General features: G+C 25.7%; 1 protein-coding gene across 1 annotated transcript in view; it reads left to right on the top strand.

The window, feature by feature from the left end:
• The first annotated feature begins 13,795 nt into the window (after positions 1 to 13,795).
• The window catches only part of LOC112595114, a 3,646-nt gene continuing 1,129 nt past the window's right edge, over positions 13,796 to 16,312 (top strand). The window contains exons 1-2 of the mRNA XM_025340206.1: positions 13,796 to 13,845; positions 13,905 to 14,026. Of these exons, the coding sequence (XP_025195991.1) occupies positions 13,811 to 13,845; positions 13,905 to 14,026 (157 nt within the window). The 5' untranslated portion in view covers positions 13,796 to 13,810. The remainder of the gene's footprint in view (positions 13,846 to 13,904; positions 14,027 to 16,312) is intronic.

The raw sequence follows: 16,312 nt of genomic DNA, 5'->3' as shown, positions 1-16,312 counted from the left end.
TGTGCGCCACACTATTTATTTCACTACATAAATGTAAGTTACATTATAGATTAAATATACTATGGTTAAAAGTAACTTACCACACACGTACATGTCACACAGGCACACGACATACACTGAAACATTTAGAAAATTATCCAAAAATTACAATGCCTCATAACAAATAGTCGGCATCTAATATTTTCAATAAATAATTAAAATATATAAGTCAAGTATTAAAAAAAAATAATATTACTTACCTAAAAACAAATTATTTTATCCGCTATCGATGAAAGATAACGTGTATTGTCAGCTTCATACACGTATAGTATTTATGATGAACAACTAAAATCATAATGAAAGTTCTGTTGTTGAACAACCTCCTTCCAAATACTTTATCAACATATTAACATTTCAAATTTATAAGATATTTTGCACTATGTACTAAGGAGTGTCATGTGGTAATATTATGATACAAACTTCTATTATTTTGATAATACTTTTAATATGTATAATTTCTAATAATCTTCTAAATATCTAGTAAATAATTTTTTAGGTATTTCGATGTACTTAATTTAAAATTTAAACGAGTAGTTTTTCAGTTATAAAGATTTTATATTTAAGATAATAACCCTTAAAAATTAATTAGTTAAAATATGATCTTTAAGTAGGTACCAATATTAAAATAACAAAAATCAGATTTTGAATAACTGAATTATTGTAGAAAAAAAATGAAATGAGCATGCTTGGTAAATCAACCAGCATAATAAGAATAAAGATACCTTGTGCATTAGTATAATATAGTGTATAAATATAATAATACAATGTTTTCTACCACACCGTCACAACACCACACACCCACATACAAAATATTTAGAAACAACAACAGAGGTATTCTTCAACCTTGGCTACACACTAGATTTCAAATTAAAGACCTATATTAACAGTATACAGACATATTTCAATATGGTTTAATGATCAATATTGTCTATAAACGCATAAACGTGTATTATAAGATTGCTCGTATTATAAGTATTAGAAACGATAAAAACATAAAAATAATTCCTATGGCTATTGTTTGCTAAACAGCATAAGTCATTTTCAATAATAATACTTAATAGTCGCTGTATTCCATGTATTGTAAAATTTATACAATAATATTTTAAATATAATATAATAAATATATATTATTATACTCAAAGCTATTAAAACAATATTAAGAGCCGCTCTGTAATTTTTCTGGGCTAATTTTGATCACCAGCCTACCACTCATTTTTGACCATTTTAGCAGTTATAGACATAATATTTTTATAATATTTTTTTATACCTTATAGAAATATATTTTTTTAATAAATTCTCGTATAATATAAATGAATAACGAAACATTATATCATTATGTCGAATATAATATTTGTACTATACCCAGTGTGCAAATGTGTGACACTGACCTCGCCGAGACGTAGATTTTGAGTTAAAAATTTAACTTCACAATGTAACGGATATGTTACGTATTGGTGAAGTTATAGGAATGTAAAGTAATAGTGAACTCCGCGGATACCTTACTAAATTTAAGTGCATGCAATGTTTAATGATGACATGACATGGAACTTCATTCACATTTAAAAGTTACTTGTGAGTTATGTGATTTGTAATTAACATTACAATCGAGATGTTGATGGTATATCAATAATTTACCTCCATGTAAAGTTATATGTGGTACCATACGTGACATTGTAATATATTTATAATATTATAACGCGTCTACACTATTTACAGAAATAAAAATAAATTTATAACAACAAGCAATACGTGCACCGAACGAAGTACTTCAACGTCCATGTGACGTCTCATACACCGAGTTTTGCACACTGGGTATCTACACGTACAACCATCTCTAACGAAAATGTTCAACAGTAATAAAACAAGGGTCGATAACAATAATGTTATTATGTCTTCGTGATTTTGTAAGTAGATTGGTATTTACAAAATTCAAGTTAAAACGAAAATATTCAATGAATAGAATGATGGCGTCCAACGACGTAATACCACAACAATAATTTTGTACGGTACGTAACGTGCACGCACGCACTCGAATATCGCAGTAAACTGCACGCCTAGTGGCTATATCATACAGAGTGATTCTTTTATCCTTGAACATTCATCATTTAAAAATCTATAAACGTTTTTTAAAACATTTTTCTTGTATAAATTCTAATCGAAATAAAAATACATTTTTAAAAAAAATATTTTATTTTTATGGTTTTTTTTAAACTATTTTGATAATTATATAAAATCAAAATTTGGACGAGTAGTTTTTGAGTTAAAAATATTTTAAACTTAAGTGAGATAAGTAATAGACCAACATTATGCGAGATACCGCTCTATTTCGCTATCTTAAATTTTAAATACCTACTTATAGTTATAACTTTTAAACTATTCGTTTAAATTTCGATCTTTATGTATCGACGAAATACGCAGGATAATCTTCTGTTTTAGAATATGAATTTAAAAATGTATGTGATAACTCGGAAAAGTAAAATTTAAAAAATTACAACTATAAAAAGTGTAGTTTTATTTCGACTAAATTGTGTAAGAAAAATATTTTTAAAAACGTTAATAGATTTTTAAATAATGAGTGTTGTTTGATTAAGGAATCATTCTGTATATTTTGTCAGTGGTCGATTAAACGGCGACCGCTGGGCGCCGACAGGTGTTTGAGAAGGATAAATAAATTGTCGAGATTCAAAAGATATAATAAAATACATTCCTATCGATATTCGATATAAATTTAAGTACGAGCCTCGATAATCTATCTATAACTAAACCTGCGTTACATTCCTTTTCATAAATATTTTAAACATCTTCAAGGTTATTCAAATAAAAATACTAATTACTTAGTATATTTATATTCGGTATTTTATACTTATTAAAAATAATAATTATTATGCACACAATTATTACTACAATACAATATACTCAATGATAATACTAAATAATAATACCCGATGTGTCGTCTCTATACATACGTGACTAATCCATACCTACGGGCTACGGACTGACTATACACGATTGCGCTCTATGAAAATATACCTATAAATGTTATTCTTTTAACAATCTTCCAATACACTACTTCGAAATATTATAATATATGGCATATTAAACATTCATATTTTTTCAATATTATCCATAAAATAAAGACGTGACGTTTTCAAGACCAATATCCTATAAGCTATAATATAATAACCGGGTATTTAATATAAGGTATTTAAAATAGGCTGAATAGTATTTTTTATACTAATGTCATATAATATGAAATAAATTCTAACAAATCCAACAATTTACTTTTGTCATCAGTCCTATAAGTCTGTAAAATTGGCATTATTGCATGAAGCGGAACAGTAGTGTAGCGTTTTTTGCAGATAATAGGTAAAACAGACGTAATCGTATCGAAGCCGTTGTTTAACACACGCATAAAAGATCAATACAAAAATATCAACAGCTTTCACATTGTTACGCTATAGAAATAACACACACTTGATGCTACTCGGACGCAATCGCATAGGAACGAAATCTACTAACTGAATTCTTACTAAGGCCGTCGTTGAAGGGAGGTAATACTGGTATTTGCCTAAAGCTTCGCAGATCGCACTGTTTATATTTTGTAGTGAAATATTATACAAAATTATAGAATTTTATATGTAACATACACTTTGTAATTTTAAATTCTTAACAAAGCAATTAATACATTGATTTTATGTATTTTATGATGTGTGCGTTTTTTCTGTCTATCATCACCTTTTAGGACAGTACAAGTGTTTTGGTTTTCAACTTTAGGAGGTGATTTCTATAAGTTGCAAATTAAATCTAGTTGACCTTCCAAAGTCATAAACAAAAATTAAATTAAAATTAGATAGTACCACTCTGTTGTACAATAAGTAGGTTATCCAGTGGCCAGTGGATTATACCGAAAATGATTTTGAGTGGAAACAGTCAATCAATCTACCAAGTGATATATTTATTTGATATAGCTATTAAAATCATTTATATTACTTTTAGTATTAAAGTATAGATTGATATAATATTTATTTTTTTTTTAATTAATTTATCATATTAATAGACGTATCATAATAATATATATTTATACCATGTTATATCAACATACGACTTACGAGTATATTATAATACACAATTTAATAACATCTTTCTGTAAATACCATAAAACAGTAAAATAGATCCTATAATTAGATAATATTTAAAAATAAATCAAAAATGTTATAACGCATAGTAAATTTATACTAATAATAAAAATATATAAAATGTTAAGTTCACATAAATAACATTTTTAAATTATAACAAAATAATTAACATATTGTTACTTATTGTTAAAATTGGTATAAGTAATTTCGTCCAAATTGGAAATTAAAACGTATGTAAAATATAATTATTTTAATATATTTTTTAGGTTTTATAGTTTCTATATGAAATTTGTATGAAGAATCTTGTAATACATTTTCAAAACTTATTAAACGTTTTTAAGAATTTTTAACTTCAAAATAGTTTGCAATTTTTTGAGATTATGACAATTTTCGTCAAAAGTATAACTTCAAATGTATAGACACATGAACAATTCTTGTGGTACCTTATATTACATTTTCAGAAATTTTGACCCAGCAAATAATTTTTTTATCAACATTTATAAAAAATAAATAAAAAAAATTTTAAATTTCTTGTACCTATAATAAATAAAAATGTATGTATCTAATTTTTTTTTTTTAAATATAATAAAATATCGAAAATTGTATGAAGATAAAAATAATTATTTTACGGGTGAATATCGAATGTCGTGAACATTTGAACTTGAAATTCTTATTATAAATAATATGACTTTTCAGTAGTATTTTTTATCATATGTAAGTATATATATACTTTATATTAAATATTTAATCTTAAATATAAAAACAAACAATTTTATGCATTTAAATCTACAAAATAATTTACTAATTTTCGCAATGTTTATGAATGTTGTTAAAATTTTAGCATTAAACACTCATAAAAAATATAGTGACAATAGATTTTCTAAATTTTTTAATTAAGAATCTAATAATTAATGAAAAGTTTTATGTAAAATTTTCAAAAGCATTTATACTCAGCAAATACATTTTTAAAAAACATTTATAAAATAAAATTAAAATAAATAAAAGTTTTTATGGTTATAGATAAATCAAAAATAGTCTACATTTTTTTAAGTTTTATGGTAAATAGAAAATGATAATATAAATATTTAATGAAAATTTCAAATTCGTCATTTTCGACTTTCGAGTTACATCTAAAAAGCAAGGTTGATTTAATCAAAAATTTAATTTATGTAAAAAAAATTTAAATTTAAAAAAAATTAGTAGTAAGGACTTTTAAGTTTGACCACTTGAAAGTAAAAATTAGATTAAATGTGATATTCAAAACTTCTCTCATTTTTGAAAATTGAAGCATTTTAGTGACAACTTATCGTGTATTTTTCTTAAATCCAAAAAAAATTTAAAAATTACATCATTATAAAATCAATACATTTTTTTTTTTATTAATAACGATCATAAATGTTTCATTTCTTAACAAGTGATTTATTATCTTAATGAAAATAACGAAAAATTAGGGTCATGATAATTTTTTTATAAGCTTTAAAAATAAAACATTTGATCATATAGCAATATTCAGTAGATATTAAATTAAATATTTTTTTTTTTTTTTTATTTTTTTTAACAAAATTTTATATTACGCAATCTGTTACAATTAATGAACAATAAGCTTAAGTGATAAAATAGAACAGTAGACAGAGAAAGACAGAGGGAAGAGACCACCCATCGGAGGTACTTCAGCATGATATAACTTTAAAGTTTTAATCCTAAAATAATAATAAAAGTAACGATATTACAATGAGTACATAGTAGTTATAACTTATAAGTAGCAAGCATCATACATATATATATATATATATACATTTTTTTTTTTTTTTTTTTTTTTTAAATTAAATATTTAATCACAAAATTAATGAAATTACATCAATACCAATTATTTAAAAGCAATAACACGCTGTATTGCATTATATTATGTCAAATATAAAATTATATCAAATTAAAAACTAATAATCTATATATCATATAGCATACATTGTATATGATACAACAATTCATCGACTAAAAGAAAATTATAGGAATGACAAGTAATCATTTTAGCCTTTGAAAAGGGTTAGTCAGTAAATTATACTTCAAAGCCCAACGCCGCAATACGTCTCATGGAGAAATTCGGTGGTGCCTGGGAAAGTTCAATGACATGTGGAGACATCTGACATCGATCGCTGTCATTGTGGGCGTAACTCATTTCCACGAAAATCGTTGCTTCCCCTCTACCACCCATACCCGTTTTTACCAAAAATGTACCTTTCCATTTTCCATCATAACTCGTTTTTATCAAAACAATTTCCATACTATTAAACACAATTTTTTTTTTTAGTCAAATAATGAATTATATTTTAAATATCAACTATTTATTTTTTTGCAATTTCCACTATCCTAAAAGAACATTAAATAAAATATTTTTTAATTATTTTAGATAGGTATTTGATTTTTTCAATACGTTAAAAAAGTAATGTTAAAGCAATTCCTGCGTCGTCGTCGGTTCCACACAGAAGAAAAATGTATTTTCTTTGTACTAATTTCTTAGCTTGCACACGAAGAGATTTTCCTAACATTTTATTTAATAAATGATATCAATGTATCATGAATAATATTGTTGTTGAACAAAGAATAAATACATAATTAAGTCTAATTCGTGTTTTTTTTTTTACTATACCTATGTACTACACTAATGTATTATATTTCATATAGGTACTGACGTACTGTTCTTAAACATTACACGAGCATTTATACAAATAACATTCATTAATAATACTCAAGTTTAACGGATGAACACTCCATTTTATTTTCCTGATGAAACAATTGTATCTGAAAATGCACAGTTATATTTTATCAAGCAAATGGTAATGGCTCCCATGCAGGAAACAATAAGTTAGGTGCTGTTTATGCTTTATTACAATTTTTACCTTCAAAATATTCTTCTTTAGAAAATATATTTTTAGCATGTTTATTTAAATCAGTTGATAGGCAGAAGTTAGGAAACCGTGTTATTTTTTCTGAACTTTTTCAGAATTTAATTTTTTAGAGAATACTGGAATAGAAATATTATATGATGGTGAGATAAAAATAGTTTTTTTTTTCATTGGGTTTAATTTTAGGGGATAATTTAAGATTACATAGTATCCTAGGCTTTTCAGAAAATTTTATGGCAAACTTTTCTTGTCATTTTTGCAAGTCAAATACATCTGATTGCAATCATCAATTAATATAGACTGATGAGAACCTAAGAAATGAAGTCAATTATTTTACTGATATTGCAATTAATAACCTTTCACTCACTGGAATAAAAGAGTTGTGTTTTTCATGAAATACAGTCATTTCATGTGACAAACAATTATGCAGTTGACATAATGCACGATATTTTAGAAGGTATTTGCAAATATGATATTAGTATGATGTTAAAGTAATGGTATACAATTTAAACTATTTTACTATTGATACTCTAAATAATAGAATAGAGTCTTTCAATTATGGATCCATTGACATTCGAAACAGACCTCCTCTAATATCCAATGATTCATTAAAACCTGGTTTAATTAAAATGTCCGCTAGTGAAACATTATGTTTCACAAAATATCTAACACTAATTATAGGTGAATTAGTTCCCTTAAATTCTGAATTTTGGAGTTTATATATTGTTTTAAAACAATTTATTTTATTTTAAAGGTATCATTTACAATTATAATAATATATCAGTTTTGATTAATTTTAGTGATATCCCAAATATTTTACCTCTATTTGGATTAATTTTATCTGTATTTATAATAAATAATAACAATATTCCTTTTTTAATTTGTAATATTTATAATAATAATTATTTTGATAAACATTTACAAGCATATAATGTACAACTTATTGATAAATTAATATGTTGCTCAGTTGAAATTTTGCATTATGTACAACCCACTGTTCATTGTGTTATGTCTAATGGGTTATGTTTTATACCAAAATAAACTGTTATTTTATATTAACTCTATTTTTAACTTTCTTTGTCGCATTATATTCTTTTATACATTAATTATAATACCTAAAATATGTATTATTATTTAATCAATAAAACAAATGTTTTAACTTTATCAATTGTGTTATTCATATTGTAAGATTACTACCTACATTTAACCATTTAACACTCCTATACCAGTAGCGTACGCAGGATTTTTCAATATGGGGAACCAAAAACGGTAAATGAAAATAATAATTGTTATAATATAACCATAATAATTTTCAAAATAATATAATAATAATAATAATATAACATAATATTATTATGTTTATCATCTAATCTTAATTTTTTAATATTGAATAGTTAATTGGTATGTATTTTTATTTTTCATGGTCAATCGTGAGGATTGAAATCATTGTCCCCCCACCCTGAGTACGACACTTGGTCCATATATATATATTAATTTTAACTAAAAATGTTTAATTAGAAATACTATAATATACATTTTGTAAAATAGTTATCTCAACTAAAATATTTAATAAAAATAATTATTTTTTTCAGTTACATTTACTATACATTTAATAAAAGTGTATGGTTAGTTCAACTATAAAATATAGTTAAAATTTTAGTTAGAATTTAATTTAGTTGAATTGACTATAAATATTTTAACCATAAACAAATAGTATTCGCAACTAAAAATATAGCTATGCCATATGCAACTATATTTTACAGCTGAAGTACATATAATTGTAGTTAAACTAATTTTTTTTCCGTGTACCGTTAAATATTAACATTTCCAAGTTTTCCACAAGCCTATTCCATTTTTTACCGACATTAAAGCTAACACTGTGATCCATTTTTTAAAATAATATCCCAAATAATTGTACACAAAATGAGATGCTACATAAGCCCAGACAATAACACGAGCACATGCCTCATTGGTATCGACTGTATCACTATCCACTAATGACCGATTCTCAAGAGTCTTATAAGTTATAACATACTGGTGTTCAACTCACAAATAATAATATACCTAATAAATGTATTCGTTTATGAATTAGTACAAAATGTAAGATATAGATAAAGATTAATTAACTAAGGATAAGCGCCGAATAATATGGTCAGCATACACGACTGGCGGCTGCAGCGGTGCCGATAAAATTCTGTTGTCTTCCACCGCGGCGGAGACAGCAATGGCGGCGGTGGAAGCAGCGGCAACGGTGGAGACGATGGGCAGCAGTAATCAATAATATATACAATGTGTATATATATATACTATTTTGCCCGGGCTGTGTTTAAACAGCGCTGACAAGTGTGAAAACTCTGTCAAAGTCTGCGTAGTACCGCGTTGCGAATGTTGTATTGTGGTGTGCGTAGCCCGGCGACCGGATGAAGGCGCGCTAAATCAATACTATCGCGTGTATCGTGACAAGTGATTAATATATGTAACTAAATGGCTCCGATTTGTTGTCCAAGAGGCAACAGTTACACGCGTCTGATATCAATATTGTTGATGTGAAAAATGGCGGCCGTGCACGGCGTTTGAATTTTGAAATCAATAATTCGTAGTTTTATACGTCAGCGCGCAAGTGCGAACTGCCGTCACGCCGAGCAACACTACTGTGGAAGAAACGACTAAAAGCTGTGAATAGATAAAATTAATGGGCGGAGAAACACCTTGCATGATCATTTTAGTATTAGTGTTTAGTAGTTGTTGTGCTGTAATACTTCGATGACGTGTTGGATTGTGGATATCGTTCTCTTATTTTTCGAAGCCTTACCAAGAGTTAAGATATACTTGGTCACAACATAAACTTATCTACAGTTCGATTTTCATTCGACATCAAATCGCTGAACCGAGTAAATACTTAGTACGGTGCTGACGAAATAATACTAATTTGTTTAATTGCCGGTAATTTGAAAGTGGTTGACATTAAACTAATAAAGTAAATATATATATTATAAATATGTATATTATATTTTTATTGGGAAAAAATTTAGTTTAGCGCACCCGCAAATTTTTCAATTTTTTTTTTTTTTGAATACTATGTATTTCAACGAGTTTAGAACGATAGTGCAAAACTAAAGTGACGTACAACATTAGTTTTTCAATTATTAACTTATAAAGTTAGCTATACTCGGTGTTTTACGCATTCGTATAACGCTCTATTTCACCGTAATATTGAAACTATTCTGTTTTACTTAACACTCTTTTTTTTGCAATTTTTATTTTTTCTTAACGTAACTATGATGTCGAATATGCTAAAAACGTAGAGGAAGTTAAAATTTGGCTTAACTATTATAGCAAATTGAAATTAATAGTATTTTCATGAATACCTAACGTGGTTACTCCCTTGAACAATAAAAATCGAAAACATCCCTCGACTTACTAATTGCTATGTAAAACCACTATAAATTAAAGGCATTGTATAACGGAACATGGAACAATACAAATCATAAGTGATTAACGTTGATTTACATAGGTTTCAAAAAAAAATAATTGAAAAATTCATTATAAGCTCAATAAAATGGAGCGTCGTACGCAGCGCAAAAATCGTGATTTTCGCAAAACTTAAAAACTAATGATTTGCGTTAATTTATTTTTGGACCATCGTTCTAACTTGTTGAAATACATGGGTTCAAAAAAAAAAATTGAAAAATTTGTGGAGGCGCTAAACTAGATTTGTGCCTTTTATTGCAATTTTGTTGAAATATTTTTATTTTCTAGATATTTATAAGTAGCTTTAAATCTTAAATTATGTCGCTTTACGAGCTATCATTAAATAAATTAAGCCAAATGATAGACGAACATATAATGCAATATATGTTAAAACGGATGCCACCAAATATGTGTGTAGAAGTTATATGGAAGGTTAGAAATGATTTTGTGCATGAAATTATATTTTGTCAAAAATTATAATTTCGAATTTTGTTGAATATAGGTTTTAGATAAAAATTATGTCTATCAACCTAAAAAACTTTCAGTTGATAGAGGACGTGAAATGGCTCTAACTCGTTCAGATCATATTGCATATACTAATTCATGCTATGATTTAACCACTGAAAAACTTGAAGAATTTGGAAAAACTCAAGAAGTATTTTTAATATATTTTCTTTATAATACCTAGTTATATAAGTTTTGCATTATTTATAAAACATAGTTTAGATTAGTATGATACTTAATAATCATGAAAAAAAACTATATACACTATTTTAAGATAAAATAATGATAAATTACGCCAATAAATCAGTCAATAAAAATTATTAAATAAAATTATGCTGTACTAACTAAATATATAGGTAGGTGTTATGAGTAGGTTTATAAAATATTTAATTTAAAATTCATATAATTTCGAAATTATTATACAATTAATACATTTAATTTAGTGAGACCTGTTATTTCCATTAACAAAAATTTCACAATAATAATAAAGATAGTTCAATCAAGAAAGTATTACACATCAATTTAATATCATTGGTGTCAAATCGTTTAATATTAATTCTATGCTATGGTTTATGAATATTTTACAAAATATTTATATAGAATATACAACCTATACATTTGTCATAGGATTGGATTAAGTTAAAATTGTTTAAAAATAGTTGTCATTCATCAATTTAATATATTTATATATGTAAATAATTTTTTTGTAGTAGACACTGCTAAGAATTCTGTTTTTTATATATTAAAAATTGCAAAAATAATATTAATAGGTATAACACACACTATCACTGAACGTTTAGAATTTCTTTCTTACGAGTATTAAAAAAAAAAAAAAAATCATTACAACATTACAGAAGTATTTTATTTCCCGATAAACATGTTAAACATAGGCTTTAAATATAAAGTTTATATTGTGCTAAATAACGTTACGTTTTAGAATAAATACAAATATTTTATTTGTATAACTAATACAGTTAAATTCGCTTATTACGATCTTCAAGGGACCAAGAGAATCTGATCCTAACCGAACTTCGTTATATCCGGATTATAAAATGTAACAACATATAAGATATAAAACCAACTAAATACATTGCTTGGAATCGTTTTACCCGGAATATCGTTGTACACGGCATCGTTATAAGCGAATTCGACTGTATTTTATCAATTTTTAGCAAAATGTATTTCTTTATATTTAAATTAAAAAAAAAAAAATTAAGCAACAAGACTTTTTTTACAAAACTCAATAAATTGGACAACTAAAAAATTTTGTATATAAAATGGGAAAAATTAAATAAACAATACAGTTTACTTTATACTTAAATTTGAACATATCTTGTTATAAATAACATATATATTATATATTATTTAAGTATCGATTAATTCTTTTTATGTGTAGTAATATATCAACATTAGTTTAGAAATTAAATTAAATTCTCATTAATCATTTATTTATTTATTTATTTTAGATTAAATTTAATCGAAAATTTGATTGGTCTATTTTAATTGACCAAGAATTATTCTTTAAATTAGCTGAAAACCCAGACCTGCGAGACAGACTGTTGTCTCCTTTATTTCAGGTATTATTTAAATAAAACAAAAAATTGAAACAGTTGGTAGATAGTGGACACTAGCCATTATAATGATAACATTAGAGTTGTATAATTAATGACACTTAAAAACATATATTTTTTTTTTAGGTTTGGGTACTAATGCATGGATTTAAATTCCCATTAAACTTTGTTCAAGAATGGATTAAAACAAAAATACCAGATGACAATGAAGACAATTTATGTTTTCGTCATTTAGAAAAAAGTCTTATATTAGGTTAGTAAAATAAATTTTTTTATTTTTGAAAATTTATTGAAATCATGATTGATGCATAGGAAATTTTCTTGACGATTCTGGCTGGTTCAATGAAAGTGCCCTAGTCTTAAGACATACGTATGAAATTATAACGACAAAATGGGTTTGTCAGGACCAACATTTACAACTTCTCAAAACCATTAAATGTCTTGCCAGGTTATACAAACCTTGAATTTCAAATCATTGACTTTAAAATAATAGTTGTTTTTACAAAACATATTTTTTTCTAGGTGGTTAATAACTACATCAAAATATAAAAATTATAATGATGCTGAAGTAGTTTTACAACAGTTGCTTCCCATTATCAACTTCATTGAACAAATGGAAGAAAAAACATTGTGTTTATCATATGCATTTATTGCCATTTCACATTACCATTGCATGTTAAGGGAATTTGATGAGGTTTATTACATTTTTGGGGAGTTTAATTTTTAATTTTTATATGAAATGTGATAATTTAGGCTTGGTCATGGGCAGTTAAGGCTATCTTTGAACAGCTTGAACATAAAGAGAATAATGAAGTCTTGAAAATTATGGTATTAAATCATGCTGTTAGAGTTGGTGCATCAACAAATAAATCAAATACAGCACAAAAGTTAAGAAATCAATTACGTGCATACACTACTACTAAAACCTTTCGTAATAGTACTTATATTAATATAACACATCATGAAGGATTTTACAACAATCTTTTAAACCGCACAAATGATACTATTGAGAAATACCATGTAAGAATTATTTGTTGTATACTCATGATAAAATAATATAATAAATTAAGATAATTTTATTACATTTTAGACAACACTAGACCTCACACGAAATGCATATGGTTACTACAATTTACGTACTGCATTGGTTCTTGCTGAATATGCACTTATCTGTCATAAATTTGATATGAATGATTTACCAAGTAAAATCGATGAATCTATGTAAGACAAACAATTTATTGATAAATTTATACTCTGTTTAATGATTTTAACTACCTCAGGCGATGTATACTACAAGCTATATTCATCATGGAAACGATTGGTGTACCAGAGGACAATATGTTATTAAAGAATGCTTATGTGATAAAAGCAAAAATATTAGAAGAAACAGCAGAACAAATAGGTGAGTGATGTTCAATTTTAATATTCACATTAATTGTTTGTACATCTATAATTTCATGTAATATCCTTAGAAGAGTAAGTTTAAAATAATAAATGAAAACATCAAATATCTAATTTATAAAACATTTAGAAATATGGTAATTTAGAAGTTAGAGCCATATTAAATTATTAACATTATTTTTGCTAAGAATCATATTTTCTGTTTACAGAAAGTATCAGAGTTAAAAATATAATTTGTGATTTTTAAAAGTTTACACATTGTTAAGTTCAAATGTATCATTTAATGTACCATAAATTTTAAAACTTAAAACAAAGTGAAATTAAAAATTGGAAATTAATTCAAAACTTATAAGATTGAAATCCTATTAACTCTAATAACTGCGCAAAAATTATTTCTGTTATCAATATTTTAAATAAAAACAAAATATAAAATAATTTTATAGTGATAAATTACTAAAAAACAATTCAAATTAACAAGAAATTCATCAAATAGTATTAACTTATATTAGTATCTAAAATGGTAAAAAAAAAAATTTTCTGTAAATTTGTACCTGTCTATTTTAAATTACTTGAATGCATATTAAATATCTATATTCTAAAACCAATTAACTTAGGAAATTATACATTTTAAAATGAATTAGATTATTAAAATCTTAAAAGTTATTTTTTGTTTAAGTCTTTACCATATGTGACATTAAAAAAGGGATTAAAAGTTAATGTTAGACATGCATAAAATGTTAACTAAAAAATAGTATTTCTAAAGAGTATTTCTGTAATTCTGTTAACCAATAGTTATTCTGAAACTCTTTACAGGGTATTTAGTTCATGTAATTCTCAAAATTAATTTAATTTTGCTTGTAGTTGATTAATGGCCAGTATTGAAATAATAAATTGAACCAATTTAAAACAAATAAATAATTATTTTGTGTATAGTTCAATAATTTTAAACGCGGTACATTAACGAGTTTGATTATTTGATTAAAATATTCTAGTAAGAATATGATTTTAAAAACTGTTTCTATCATTTTAGTAACTTAGTTAATTCTGAGATGTTATGATAGTTAGAAATTATATCAATTGTGCTAATAAAGTTAGCGAGAATTACCAAAAATCAATTAACTCTATAAACAACTACTGATTTAAAAATGTAGATAATTGTTTAATTTTTGGATGAAAAAATTTACATTGAATAGCTCTAGATAGGGAGATTTATCTGTATATATACAGTGTGTTCAACGATAAAGGTAACACGAAATATTTCGAACGCATGACCTTGTATGCAATTCGGGTTTTTTGTAATGTATAAAGGACATAAAATTACATTTGTTTTTTTTAAATGGCACCTCCCTTTTTTGAGTTCAAATTTGAATTATATGAATTTTTTCAAGCAACTTTGACCTTTAAAATTTTGCTCATCTTCAAAATTGACTGATTGAGAATGAGTTAAATTTTCGATTTATAACATTTGTATTTATCGTATTTTTCAATAGTCTACTTAGAGTTTTACAAATTTATAAGTGATTTGTATGAATTTTTAAAAGTAAGTGGTATATCATAATTACAACACAAGTAATTTACATTAATTCTACAGAAATTTTAACTCAAATTTCTTGTAAATAAGTATAATTTTGGTTAATTAATTAAACAAACTAACACATCCTATTATTTAATTCGGTTTTAAAAACAAATTGATATTATTGAACAATTAAATTATGTACAGGTGAATTTTGATTCAATTTTACAATTCATCGTATAAATTATAAATTTTACCGTTATTTGTAATGCATGCTTCCACCGTCGCAATACTTCTCTGTGTGTCGAGAAATATTTGTTCCTCAGTTAACTTGCACACGCAATAATTATTTTATTTTCAAATCTTGAAGATCATTTGGTGGGTTAGAATAGACAACCGTCTTCAGATAGTCCATAAAAATCAAAGGTGTCAAATCTGTGGTGATCTTGGCGGCCATTACTGATCCACGGTTCCATCAATCATGATTAAAGTTCTCTCTAAATGTTCGCGAACAATTAATGCGTTATGCCAGATGCTCTGTCTTGTTGAAAAATAAATGTACGCGAATGTTTGGTGGAACATCTTCCATAAAATGTGAGTTGATTAGATAATCGAATTGATCTCGACACCAGTCAATTGCCATCATAAAAATAAGAGATAATTTGCCACCTACAAGTCCCCAAACGTTTGTTCGCCATATGTTGAAAATTGTATCGTTGTCAAAATGGATTACTATCAGACCAATATCAATTATTTTGTTTGTTAATAGCCTTT

This window comes from Melanaphis sacchari, unplaced genomic scaffold (genome assembly GCF_002803265.2).
Source record: "Melanaphis sacchari strain LSU unplaced genomic scaffold, SCAv2.0 Contig257_pilon_pilon, whole genome shotgun sequence".
Classification (NCBI taxonomy): Eukaryota; Metazoa; Arthropoda; class Insecta; order Hemiptera; family Aphididae; genus Melanaphis; species Melanaphis sacchari.
The sequence above is the reverse complement of the archived record's forward strand: the minus strand, read 5'-3'. Positions and strand labels throughout refer to the sequence as shown.